The sequence below is a fragment of the Saprolegnia parasitica genome (assembly GCF_000151545.1).
Source record: "Saprolegnia parasitica CBS 223.65 unplaced genomic scaffold supercont2.11, whole genome shotgun sequence".
Classification (NCBI taxonomy): Eukaryota; Oomycota; class Saprolegniomycetes; order Saprolegniales; family Saprolegniaceae; genus Saprolegnia; species Saprolegnia parasitica.
The window spans coordinates 577,454-590,020 of record NW_012156405.1 but is presented as its reverse complement, the minus strand read 5'-3'; the positions used below and the strand labels follow the sequence as shown (position 1 = coordinate 590,020).

Here is a 12,567-nt window from a genome sequence, read left to right as displayed (position 1 = left end):
TCCGTCGGTCGTGCAACGTTGGAGGGTTATTCGACGACCGGCGGCTCGACGCGACCGACTGGAGCCTCTCTTGGGGCTTGCACGACTCGGATTATGCGCGGAGCGGTGAGCGAGGGTGCCTTCTTCGTGTACTCGCACCATAGCGTGTGCTCTCTGGGGCGTTGGCACGACGCGCAGACACTCGCGCCGTCGATGGCAATGAGCCTTTCGGCTCTATGGATCGAGCGGGCCGTCCGGGTTCGATCACGGGGGCGCGCGTCCCATGCGAGGCGCAATGCGAGATTGATGTCGAATTTGCTGACTACGAACTTCGAGTGTTATGGAATTATTTCATTTTAGACCAATGCCTGTGCGGCAGCACGTGCCTCATAAATAAAAATCAGCCAATGCCTGTGCTCCTAGAATGAATTATAGCCAATGCCTATGCTCTATTCGACCCACAATCTACGAGGTAGTCCCCAGATAATTGTCATTGCCCGAGCACTGTAGCAAGCCGAAACGAGCGTAGTACGGATGTGATGTACGTTGCTTTCGTGTTTAAAATACGTCATTGATATGGATGATAAATTCCGTAGCCCTCCCTTGCCGGCCTGAGGCTGCCGTCGTGGCGGCTCGGAGCTCGGCGGTGCTGCATTTACAATTGCAACCAAAGGTTTTCTACTACTGGTACTCGACGAACTACCTCTGGATCGCCTGCTTTGTAAAGTCTATAAGAGACTTAGCAGTACAGTGTAGCACTGCGCAAGGCTCAACCCAGGCGAGAACACAACACGAGCTTAGCAGCGCAAAAGCATGCAAGGCAGGTGGAAAGGGGGCGTCAAATGACCAAGTGCGAGCAAAGCTCCGCCACCCAAAAACCACCTCCTGTGAGAATATATTACATGGACATCATCGATTCTTGGAGACCATCGTTGAAGATACCTGAGACGAATGCGGCGTCTCTCAGTCTATACTCTTGTTGCATCGTTCACGATGATCGCTCTACCGGTAGCCCATGTGAGAACCTTGTCGGCTTGGACTCGAAATGCGATCGATAGGGCTCGGTTAGGGTTCGGTTTAGGTTTTCGAGTGTTGCAAAGCACCTAGGTAGCTCTGTGCACTGGATTGTTGTTGTGGTTGTTGAAATGGGTCAATTTAATTTAATGAGCAGAGCTCGCTGGAAGAAATTGTCTCATGTAATAGGTCTGTTGTTGGAGCAGCTGCTTTCGTCATCATGTGTTCTGGGTGACACTCACTGGATTGTTGTCACGTGGAGAAAGTTGTCATGCAATTGTGGTGTTTTAAAAAGGGGTAGAAAAAATGTCGACAAAACACACGAAGGGTTACGCGTCGATCGCGTCATGCTTGCGCTTCATGGCGGCGGGCAGCGCTGCGATCCGCCATGCTTCGAGGTTGGCCGTCATTGTCGGTACGTCCATTGGCGGTAGTGGTCTCAGTATGTGAATGGTACGCCCGTGACGCGCACCCGACGTCACGGGGTCGTCGACCTTGAATCGATCATGATGCGCTTCGGCAAAAGCGAAGACGTTGGGGCACGCCACGTCGTCGTCTGTCCACACGGCGCGATAAAGTTCTTGCATTCGTGATTGCAAGAACGCATTGAACTCGGTGCACCAGCGACAACAAGCGGGCAGGCGAAGCTCTTCCACGGGCATCGGGTCGTCCACAATGGGTTGGCTGCGAAAGTGACCGAGGCACGCGTCGGCCATGAGCTCGACGACGCGGCGCGGCAGCGCATCGCGCGAGTGCAACAGCAGCGGATACACCACGTCGTGTATCGCCTTGGTCATATCGGAACGCGTCTTGAGCCACTTGCGGATAAACGAGATGGCGCGGGCCGGCGCCATGTCGTGCAGCAGTTGGAGCACTTCCAGCAGCGTTTTTCGAGTATGGTAGTAGAACTTGCTGTTGGTCACGAGCTTGGCGAGGACGAGCGTCTCGTCCAGTGTTCGGTTCGGCGTTGCCCCGTCAGGTTGCGGACGGCACGCACCATGCGTGCCACGTCCGTGTTGCAGAAGCCTGGTACCACGTCGTTGGTCAAGCACTTGGCAAAATGCAAAACGACTAGCGCGGCGTAGAGATCAGAATCGTATTTCAACCCCGCAAATGGCTCGCCGTCCATCGTAGTACAAAGATACTTGACCAGCGACACAAATGGCTCGACGTCTGGCTTCACTGGATCTTGCGCCAGCAGCGGTGCGATGCCGGTGACGACGGTGCTGAAAACGATCGCGCGGTGTGGCGGCTCGTCGGCCAACCGACGCCAATGCGCGCAAACGACGGCGCTGAGCGATGGCGGTCTCAAGAAGGCCTCGATCGTTTCTGCAAGTGGCGGCGACACGCGGTGCGCGAGCCAGGATGACGCGCTACTTGGTGCCGACCGCAAGTACACATCGAGTTCGATGGCATGGCGGATTCCGACGGCCGAGCAGACCAGCGTGGCGTCCACGAGACCGTTCAAAAGAGCGCTGGCGCACGCAAGAGTGAGGTCGCGCGTGAAGGGCTGCGTCACGGCGTCGCAGATCGGCGTTGTCGTTGCACCCGCGAGGCTCGCAATAAGCGAGATGCGTGCGATACAAGTGGTTTGCGCCTCTTGCGGCAGCGGCGTCATCAAGGCGATCAAGGTCGTTCCGAACTGCACTGGTCCAAAGCGTTGAAGCCAAACCGCGATCCACGGCGCAAACGTGGTGCTCCACGCATAGATGTTGGTGTAAATGGCCGACATGAGGAAGCGATGGATGAGATCAAGGTTGCCCAGCGCCGTCAGCCGCGTCCCGAGCGCTTCTAGTGAGCTCGCACAGAAGGGTGCATGGGCTGCCACGTCGACAGCCATAGCGAGCTTTGCGCGTTCGTCGTTGAGGCCAGGGAAGAAGAAGTCTTCACGGTCGCTCTCACTCATGCTTGAAAAATACATGTGAAAATGAGTGAGGCGGGCGACTTTGGGCCAAAAGAGCAGTGCCTTGAGCTTGGTCGCGCCTTCGTTGTCTTGGTGGACCAGAAGCCCATTGACAAAGTGGGCGATTTTACGCAATTCCCCTTCTCAATGTAATAAGCGATGTCGCGCGGCAATGACGTGCAGGGCGTGGTGGAACGGATGGATGCCCCATTCTCGCCCACATGAACCTGGGCGAGAACCACGTCGTACGAATCGGTGGCCAGCAACGCGATGAGGAATGGCAAGTCACATGTGCGCAGATCGCGCAGCTTTGCATCGATCTGGAGGTCTAAGTGAAGTCCGAGCACCGGAGACGTTGGTGCCGCCGCCTGCGCCAACGCCGAGAGCGCGTCAATGGCAGCCACCGGAAGCGACGGCGCGACGACGGGAGTCGACACATCACTGCCCACAAGATTGTAGACGAGACCGACGACGTGACCCGAGAGAATTAGCGCCATGTGCATCGCAGTCGAGTTGTAAAAAGCCGCAAATGACAGCGCTGACCACGGCATGCGCGAGCCGTGCCACTTCTCGACGCGGTCTTCGTACGCAAACGAGACTCCCCGCCCTCGACGTACGACGGCAGCAAGATGACGAGCGACCCAAAGGTGCCCGGCGGCGGCTGTTGCGGGCGCCAGAGACTCGCGTCGCCCGTCGTGTCGATAACCAGGTGCGAGAGCTCGGCGTGGCATGACCGATCAAGCTGGTTGCATAGAATGCGGGGCAGGTCACTTTCTCGACAATCAAACAATTCGTCCCACGCCGAGTTGTCGACCGTGATGGCGTCGTGCGGGACGATGGACGCAGGGAACTTGGCCGGGACAGCGGTCACCTGGTGCGAGGTTACTGGCAGACCCAGCCACTCCGACTCGCCCGCAAGGCGCAGGTACGGCAGAATGCCCTGTTTTAGTTGGTCCATGAACACATGTCTTCCGACGGGCTCGAGCGAGTTGAAGATGTCGTCGTACGGGCTCGTGATCGGGTCGAACGGCGTGACGATGCGCATCTCCATGGCAGCAACGAGACGTCGAATGGAATAGCGCGATGCCATTGATGGCATTTCGACAAATCAAACATCCGTTTGCCCTTGGCAGCCCAAAAGGCAAAATGCGAATCCGAGAGACCGCGTACAACTTGACACAGTCTCTCATCAGGCAGCCTTGTTCCCTAAAATGAAGGGTAAAGCTGTCATGTGCTGTGTTATCCAACGATACGTAGACTTCTGCCACACGTCGTGAGGTGCTGAAGTCTGTAAACAATCGATGACATGTTCATGTTGTGGATTTAGTTGTACAACCCGCCGCCCAGGGTCGCGAGAATTTCTTCGCTCATCTTGCGGAAAATCGGCAAGTCGTCGGTTTGACTTTTCGCATGGCGCTTCCCCGGGCTTGCGACGCGGTTGGCCTGCGCGGCTTCGGCTTCGAGCCGGTCATAGAGAGCCCTTCGGATTGCACACTTCATCGTAGTGCGCTCGTCCGTCTCGATCGCTGCTTGGCGACTCGCTGCCTCGAACGCGTCGCGCTTGGCCGCGCGGAGCTCCTCTCGTCGGCGCTCCTACACGAGCGCCACCATAGGACACTTTTGATAAAAAATATAGAGTCGATGGCGTACGAGTGCGGCCGGGCTCTGGTGGCTTCGAATGTGCTTGACAAGCGCGAACCCTGCGTCCGGCGTTGCCGTGTCTACTCTATGATTTAACAGCAAAACACAAAGTCGGCTCTACCTCCCATGAGCAAGCAACGCAAGCTCGGGCAGCTCGGACCTCGCACCATCTGCATCGAGCCATCGAATCGAGAGGATTGCAGTGTCAGTGGAAATGCGTACTTGGTTGACGTGGGCGATCGTCGTCCCTTGCAGCCGCAAGTTGCGGCTGACGTTGAGATGCATCAGCGACGGAGAAAACGATGCTTCAATCGCATCGACGAGCCGATCCAGCGTCGCCGAGTCCACATCGTTGTCTAGACCACCGTCGTAAAATCAACGCTACAGGATTACAAGCAGCATACAACTCAGGTCCAAGTGCCGCAGCTGCTGCGCGGTTGTCGACTGAAAGAACGAAGCGAATCGAATGATCCCGGTGCTTTTCGGCGCATTTCCTACGTAGTTCTGTGGGAAATATTGTCCTATGACTCTCTCTTCATACCACTCAAGTCGATGTGGCGCAGGGCGGGGCACCACTGGCCGCGTCGAAACGTCTGCGCCATCGCGTTGAATTCTTGCATCGCCAGGTGCGTGTCTAGTCCAAAATCATGGATAAATCCCAGAAAAATGTACAAAATGATACAAACATACACGACACAATCAGCGTCTCGAGCGAGCGCAACGCCGACGCAGTCATTGCTGTCCAAAGCGCCGCCATGCCCGCCCCAATGACGTTGCCTACAAACATCGAGGTAAAATCAAATTGCCGCGTCGTTGATGTACCCGAGACGTTGAGATAGGTTAACGCATGTCCTGGCATGGCCTCGTAGCGCTGTGCGCTTTGGATATAAAACCATTTTCCAGCAAAAGCCTGTGTCAGCAGCGGAAAGCTCTCGGCCGTCAGTTGTGTTCCTAAACTCTGAGTGTGTGGGCGAACCTCTGCATGGGCGCCGTACGCGCGAGGTTGAGATGCCGGAGACGCGGGATGCGCTCCAGTACCAAGCACTTTGCCAGCGCAACAACACTGTCTTTGCAGAAAAATTGCCTGCACTTGATAGTTTCGAGAAAAAGATTGATAACAAAAAGTCTGTACCGCTGACGTCGAGTGTCGTTAAATGCACGCAGTCGACAGATGAGAGCGCACGAAAGAGCACGAGCATTCCCGACACGTTGTAGCTAGTCCCTAGCCAATTTGTTAAGTTGAGTGTTGGAGGTGGAGTGTACCGCTGCAGTTGAATTCAACGAGGTGGGTAAAGACACTGCGAGGCGTCGAGCAGTAGGCACCGAGCGCATCCCAAGCGTCCAGGCCCAAGTCGTTGGCTGAAACATCCAGCGCTTGAAGCGATGGAAGATGCTCGAGGCAGGTCAGGACCTCGGGGAAGCTCGCACTTGTGAGCGTTGTATCTGCTTTTGATGTCAGTTTACGATGGATACAAGCGAGACCGTACTGCGAAGGGTCCAGGACGTTAAGCCGTGTAGATGCTCTCGAACAAACCACGGCGAGAGTCGCACGACATTGAGGTGCTCCAGCGCATTGTCTATCCAACGATCGTCAATCCATTTTGTTGGATAGTAGTATCCAGCAATACTACCCGAGAGATCCAAGTGGCGCAAGCGGTCGCTCGGTCGCTGAAAGAGATGGGCAAACAACGCAGCGTACCCAGGAAGCGTCCAGTCGAATCCTACCCATCGTGAGCGTGGCTTTTAACAGACAATAGTGTACCTTGCAGCGACAAACTCTCCAGTTGAGCCCAAAGTTGTGCTTGGTCCAGTGCCTCGAGCAGCTGCGTGCACAAATGAAGTGGCGACTCGACAAAGTGGACATGGCCGAGGTGAAAATGGGTCACTTTTGGGAAGCAACCGTGCGCGAGTGCGTTCAGAAAGACTTGGACTTGCGGCGAGGTCATATAATCTATCCAGACAGAGATTGTGTCCTTCTAGTGATCGCTGAGCAAGATGATAATTCTGTACTCAGTGAAATGGACGTGGTGCGAGCATAGCAGTGCCGTACGAGCCAGAACGCCTTGCTCTCAATGTCATAGCCTTGTACAAAGGCATGGCCTTGGTGCTGCCCCCACAGCCGAAGGTCCATCGAGCCCACAATCCTGATAAAGCGCCGACACACCGTCGTCAGCATCAAACGGTCCTTGAGGTTTAGATACGAAAGCACGTGCTTGGGAATGTCCACGTCAGTGGCGGTTCGATTCCGGGCAAGCAAGTGATCACGAAGGAGCGTCTGGTAGAGATAATACCTACCGCCTATTCAACATTTTGTCGTGTTTGAAAAGGAATGTACCTTGTCGGGATCGAAGCCCGGTACGACGCGAGACGAAGTGGCGTCTGCAGCACGTCTAGTACAAAGTCTTGGAGCGCCATCGACACTTGCGCCAACCGCCCCAGCGATATGAACGGAAGGTAGCTGCAGACATGTAAAAGATGCGCCTTGTACTTGGCACTTGCAAACAGCATTGCGATGGGCCGGTCGGGCGGCGGGGGCACGCCCCCTTTGGCGACGGCGCCTTTCTTGGGACTGCGCTTGAGCGGATTGAGGCTGCTTAGAGTAAACTTGGGGGTTGTAAAGTTGCCAAAGCCAAAGCCTTTTTTCTTCTTCGGGCTCTTCTCGTCGCTTGGCGCAGCAGCACTCTCGGAAGATTTGTTGAAGAACGAGCCGACGCGGGACGAACCCGTGCTCCGCGGTGGCGGCTCGTTTGTACTTGCTGCGTCGGTGCCGCCATCGTCGCAGCCTTCGGCTTGGCTCTCTTGGCTCTCGCCACGGCCTTTGCTAGGCGACAAGAGGCGCCGCATTTTTCGCTTCGGTTTCAGCGACGCGCGGTTTCGTAAGCTCGAGTTGTCGCTGACTGGCTGCATGGCGCTGGCTGCTTGGTTTTATGCAACATTCCTCTATTCAAAGTGTGGGAAGCTAATGCATTCCAACCTTGTCCATGGCACGGGCGCTACGATGCGAAGCGAGTCTACAATTGTATCATGTTTTTGAACCGACGTCGGCTACCAACGAAGGATACACTTCATCGCGAAAGCCCTTTCGCCCATGGACTCGTAGGAGACGTTTACATGTATATAATTACAAACAACCTGGACCACTAAGACGGACCAGCGCCGGGAATCGGAAGCGTCTGATCGACAGCGGCCTCGATGGTTGTCGTAGCAACGCCCGGAAGCACACGGATACCCGGTCGGCTGTACGTTTTGGTTTTGGATCGCCAGCACCAGCAAAAACAACCACAAACACAAAGCACGAGACATCCACCGGCGCCTGCACCGATAAGCAAAGCCATCTGAATACCACTACTCGGCGTCGTCGCCGTCGTTGGTGTCGGAGCCGTCGTTGGTGTCGGAGCCTGCGTCGTGGCCACAGCCGTCGTCGGCGACACAACGGACAGAACACCGACTTGGCTACTGTCGGTAATCACTTGGTTTCGAACAAGGCTGGCGCTGATGAGGGACGGTTGAGTTTGCATCGCCTGCATCGAGCTGGTGGGTGCTGCGACGGTGAAAGCAACCGCGACGCTGGCGGTGCTCAGTTGGCGACCGCGCTGTCGGCTAGTGACGTCCGTGACACTTGTGATGACAACGTCTGTGGCTCCGATCGACGTTCCTTGTTGTGCGAACGTCTCGACGACGGAAAGAACAAAAGCCAACTTGACCGTCGGGCTAAAGTCACTTGCAGCGAGGCCAGAGAGTACAAGTGACGCCGGGGTCGGGGGCACGGCCACTGCAGGCGCAGACACTGCGCACGTTGCACCCGTAAATCCCGTCATACAAGCGCCACACATGGAGAGACTGCCGGTCGTTGGGTTGCAGGCTACTGTGGTTCCCGCTGCGCAGTTGCTGCTCGGTGTGCACTTGTTCTCACAGCGCATGCCCCAGAAGCCCACGAGGCACCGCGGACACGTCGGCAGTGCACGTTGCCGTGTAGCACGTTGGTGGCACTGAACACTCGTTTTGACATGCGCTGCCCCAAAAGCTGGCGAGACAACTATTGCACGACAGAGCACGACTTGTCGCTTGGTCACACGCTACTGTGGCAGTCGAGGCACATGTCGTCGGCGTTGGGCACGTGTTGGTGCACGCGTCACCCCAGTAGCCGGTGACGCAGCCTTGGCACGTCGTGAGTACACCAGTGTTTTGATCGCACGTGGGGGCGCCACCACGCGTACACGTGGCGCTCGGCGAGCACGAATGTTGACACGTGATGCCCCAGTAGCCAGGGTCGCAGCTGACACAAGATATCAGGGTACCAGTGGAAGCGTCGCATGTTGCTGGAATGTTCCAGTCACAATTGTACGCGTGCAAGCACGTGTTTTGACACGTCGTGCCCCAGTACCCCGATACGCAACTGGAGCACGAGACCAAACTGCCACTGGTACTGTCACAGATCACTCTCGTGCCGGGCGCACAGGAGGCGCCTGGTGAGCACGAATATTGACATGTGATGCCCCAGTAGCCAGGGTCGCAGCTGACACAAGATATCAAGGTACCAGTGGAAGCATGACATGTTGCCGGAATGCTCCAGTCACATCTGTAGGCGTGCTGACACACGTTTTGGCAAACCGAGCCGTAATAGCCAGGCTTGCAGCTTTCACACGAGAGAAGGTTGCCATTGCTGGCATTGCACGTAAGCGCTGTGCCGTTGGTACAAGATGAAGCCGGCGTGCAAGTGTTTTGGCAAAACATGCCCCAGTAGCCAGCGTTGCAGCCGACACAGGCCGTCAAAGTCCCACTGGAGTCGCACGTGGCCACCAAGCACGTGGCCGGCCGAGAGCACGTATTCTGGCACGTGACACCCCAGTAGCCAGCGTTGCAGGCCGTGCAGGTCGTCAGAGCACCACTCGAGCTGCAAGTGGCCGCCGTGCACGCGGTTGGTCGAGCGCACGGCGTCTGGCACGTAGTGCCCCAATAGCCCGATACGCAACTCGAACACGAGAGCAGGCTACCACTGCTGGCGTTGCAAGTGAGGGAGGCGCCAGAAGCACAAGTCGATGCTCGAGTGCATGTGTTTTGGCACGTTCTGCCCCAGGATCCGTTGACGCAACTGGAGCACGAGACCAGACTGCCATTCCTACCGTCGCAGACAACATTTGAGCCGGATGCACATGAGGCGCCTGGCGAGCATGAATATTGACACGTGATGCCCCAGTAGCCAGGGTCGCAGCTGACACAAGATATCAAGGCACCCGTGGAAGCATGACATGTTACCGGAAGGCTCCAGTCACATGTGTAGGCGCGCAAGCACTCGAACTGGCAAACCGAGCCGTAATAGCCAGCGTTGCAGCTCGAGCACGCAAGCACAGTGCCACCGACACTGGCGCAGGACGAGACAGTGCGGCAAGCAGATGTTGTACTGCAAGGGGTCGAGCAGGTCGGGCCGTAATACCCAGGTGTGCACACGGCGCCTGCCCTGATGTACGTCGCGCTGTAGATGGCGTTGCTGAATGCTGTCGTCATTGCTCGCGAATTGACGGCGTCGTTGAAGCTCACGGAGGTCGGGTAGGCGGTTGAGATGCTGGATGGTAGCATTGCAGTGATCGATACCGTGCCTGTTGTGGCATTGACGCTTTGAACCGCAAGCACAAACGCAGAGAGATCCAAGAGACCGAGTGCCGGGCCGAGGCTTCTCAAGAGTGCGGCCTTGGAAGTTGAGCTCACCGCCAGAGTTTGTGCATTGGAAACATCGATCGCAATCCCAATCGTCATCAAGTACGGGGGGTTGTAGAAGTAGTTGAGGAGGCTCTGGTTCAAATAGACGGACGGGAACGGTTTTACAAACCGCGGAAAGTCCCATATGAGTTGGTAATGGAGAACCAAATCGACCTTGTGGAGGCCAGCATACACGCCAATTTCGAGAAGGTGAGGAGCCATGCAGTTGCCAAATATAAGCCAAGATGGTGTCGACATGTCCAGATAGGGTGTCGCGAGCGCCGGTAGAACGCCACCCTTGACGTTCAGCTCCAGAAAGAGGGTCAAGTCAACGGCGGCGCCAAAACTCACTGCCCGGCTGAAACTCACGGTCAAGTCGAGCGTAAACGTCATCTCGTAGAGAAAGTCAAACATGACGTACTCACCCGCCTTGGGTTGCTGCACTTGCGTCGTCATCTCCTTGGTTATATCAGTCGTCGTCGTCGGCCATGTCAACGCAGGTCCCGAATCAAACGTCGTTGTTGCTGTGAGACTCGACATCGAGACCGACTTGGAGATCACAAACGGGTTCGCCGACGTCCGCATCGCGGCTGTAAAGTCCTCGACGACCGAGAAGGTGAGCGCGACGGTTAGAGGGACACCAACAAATTGGAGCGGGTAAGGCCACGCTATCTCAACCGTCTGGTTGGACCACGTTTTAGAGACGCCGTCCGGAGCGTAGAGCGAGATGCCAAGGCTCGCGAAGCTTGCGGCATACACGCCCGTGCTCGCAGTGACCCACGGGATGACAAACAAGTACCAATCCGACGTGTAGGTGAATTCCATTTCGTTGACCGCAAACCAAAAACCGCAGTTGGCACAACCGACGCGGACGCAGCCCGACCCTGGAAGCGCGGTGAGGTAGTTGCCACTGCCGCACCCCGACGAGCGGTAGAGTTCAATGTCGGGGTTGGCAAAGCCATTGCCGCTGGACGCGATGTTGAACGTCAAATTCGCCGACGATCGGCCACGGAGGCAGTTGTAGACGTAGCCACACGCCTTGGTCTTCCCACCCGAGTACGTAAACATCGTGTACTGGGTACTGGGACAATTGACACTCACGGAGCTGTTGGATGCATGCGCGTAGCACTGACTATCCTCCAGAGTGTAGGCGCCGCAGGACGTCGTGCAGTAGGACAACGGAATGTAGTCGTACAAACGATACGCATCGAGACGCCGACCGTTCGACGCCAGCGTCGGTTGCCCCATCTTGTCGCCGACGTCGTTGGACTTGAACCGAATCGACGTGGTCGCAAACGTCTCGTTCATGCCGGCGCGAGCTGCCCAGAGATGGATGATATTGGCGCGCGCGTTGACGATCATCTCGGCGACAAGCAGATGCGCGATGTGCATAAGTGTGTCGTTCTCGTCCTTGCAGCGCCACGCCGCAGACGCGATGAGCACTTGGCCGATCGCGTACGGTGACGCGTCACTCGTGTTGGCGACATGGAGGTCCATGGCTTTGCCACCGTCCACGTAGGCGCATCCGTCCATTGAGAGCGCGTTCGGGTCGGCGTCGAGGCTCCACGCCCTTGGGCTCATCGAGTAGTTGTACGAGATCTGCGTGCGCGCGACGCCGTCGACACCGATGCTATCGACGCCAGCCGGAAGCACGAGGACCGACCCGGTAAAGTACTGGTCGGTGGACCAGTTGGTTTGCGTCAAGTCGAGCGAGTCGGTGATCGCGTCGAGTGCGTCCGGGAGGTTGTCGCGGACCTCGATTGTTGTCTCGGGCGGCGCCTCGTGGGCCCAATCGGTTGCATTGAGCTCCTCCTGAAGAATGCGTTGTCTGGCACCGGCGACGAGCGAGCAGCAGAGTGCGAGGACCGCCAAGCGCATTTCTTGGCTCGGCGTGATGGCAACTCGAAAAAGGAGTACCGACGGAAGTGCGCAATCTGGCACGTCGATTGCACCTTTATTTCCGTCCAACGCACATTTATTTCCGGTCACCGCACAATATTTTACAGCGACCGCCCTTCGTCCGAACATTGAACTGCACAATTTCTAACGACGAATTATAACCATTCTGGGTTCTTTTCGCACCAGGGTCGGCGCGGCCCTGCGGGCCTACCCGCCTCCACCTGGGCGACCCATCGATAATGAATTCTTCTTACGTGAAAGACCGGGGCTCGCTCCTCGCCAAGGCACGGCCTGCACAAAAGCCAACACGCCACCTCCGCTACGCTGCGGTGCGCAGGCTTTTCTGGGCCGATGCTCTGTCGTCGCTCGCAGCAATGTGGTCCGAGATGTTATACAACGTTACGTTTATTGTGCGGTAGAGAGTGCGAGCGACG

At 56.7% G+C, this 12,567-nt stretch overlaps 3 protein-coding genes across 3 annotated transcripts; all 3 read right to left on the bottom strand.

Annotated features, from left to right (window-relative positions):
- Nucleotides 1-1,322: 1,322 nt before the first annotated feature.
- On the bottom strand, nt 1,323-3,947 carry SPRG_04261 (hypothetical protein; the record flags this gene model as incomplete). Its single annotated transcript, XM_012342861.1, has 5 exons — nt 1,323-1,937; nt 1,991-2,064; nt 2,131-3,036; nt 3,093-3,434; nt 3,485-3,947. The coding sequence occupies 5 exons, from the start codon at nt 3,945-3,947 to the stop codon at nt 1,323-1,325; spliced, it is 2,400 nt and encodes a 799-aa protein (XP_012198251.1).
- A 272-nt stretch (nt 3,948-4,219) lies between these two features.
- Nucleotides 4,220-7,381, bottom strand: SPRG_04260 (hypothetical protein; the record flags this gene model as incomplete). The annotated part of the gene is made up of 16 exons (XM_012342860.1): nt 4,220-4,489; nt 4,547-4,617; nt 4,659-4,707; nt 4,760-4,893; nt 4,942-5,031; nt 5,079-5,171; nt 5,228-5,314; nt 5,360-5,488; nt 5,533-5,604; nt 5,670-5,759; nt 5,801-5,980; nt 6,025-6,114; nt 6,169-6,258; nt 6,300-6,488; nt 6,548-6,828; nt 6,873-7,381. The coding sequence occupies 16 exons, from the start codon at nt 7,379-7,381 to the stop codon at nt 4,220-4,222; spliced, it is 2,424 nt and encodes an 807-aa protein (XP_012198250.1).
- Nucleotides 7,382-9,176: 1,795 nt separating this feature from the next.
- Nucleotides 9,177-12,112, bottom strand: SPRG_04259 (hypothetical protein; the record flags this gene model as incomplete). The annotated part of the gene is made up of 2 exons (XM_012342859.1): nt 9,177-9,527; nt 10,130-12,112. The coding sequence occupies 2 exons, from the start codon at nt 12,110-12,112 to the stop codon at nt 9,177-9,179; spliced, it is 2,334 nt and encodes a 777-aa protein (XP_012198249.1).
- Between the last annotated feature and the right edge of the window lie 455 nt (nt 12,113-12,567).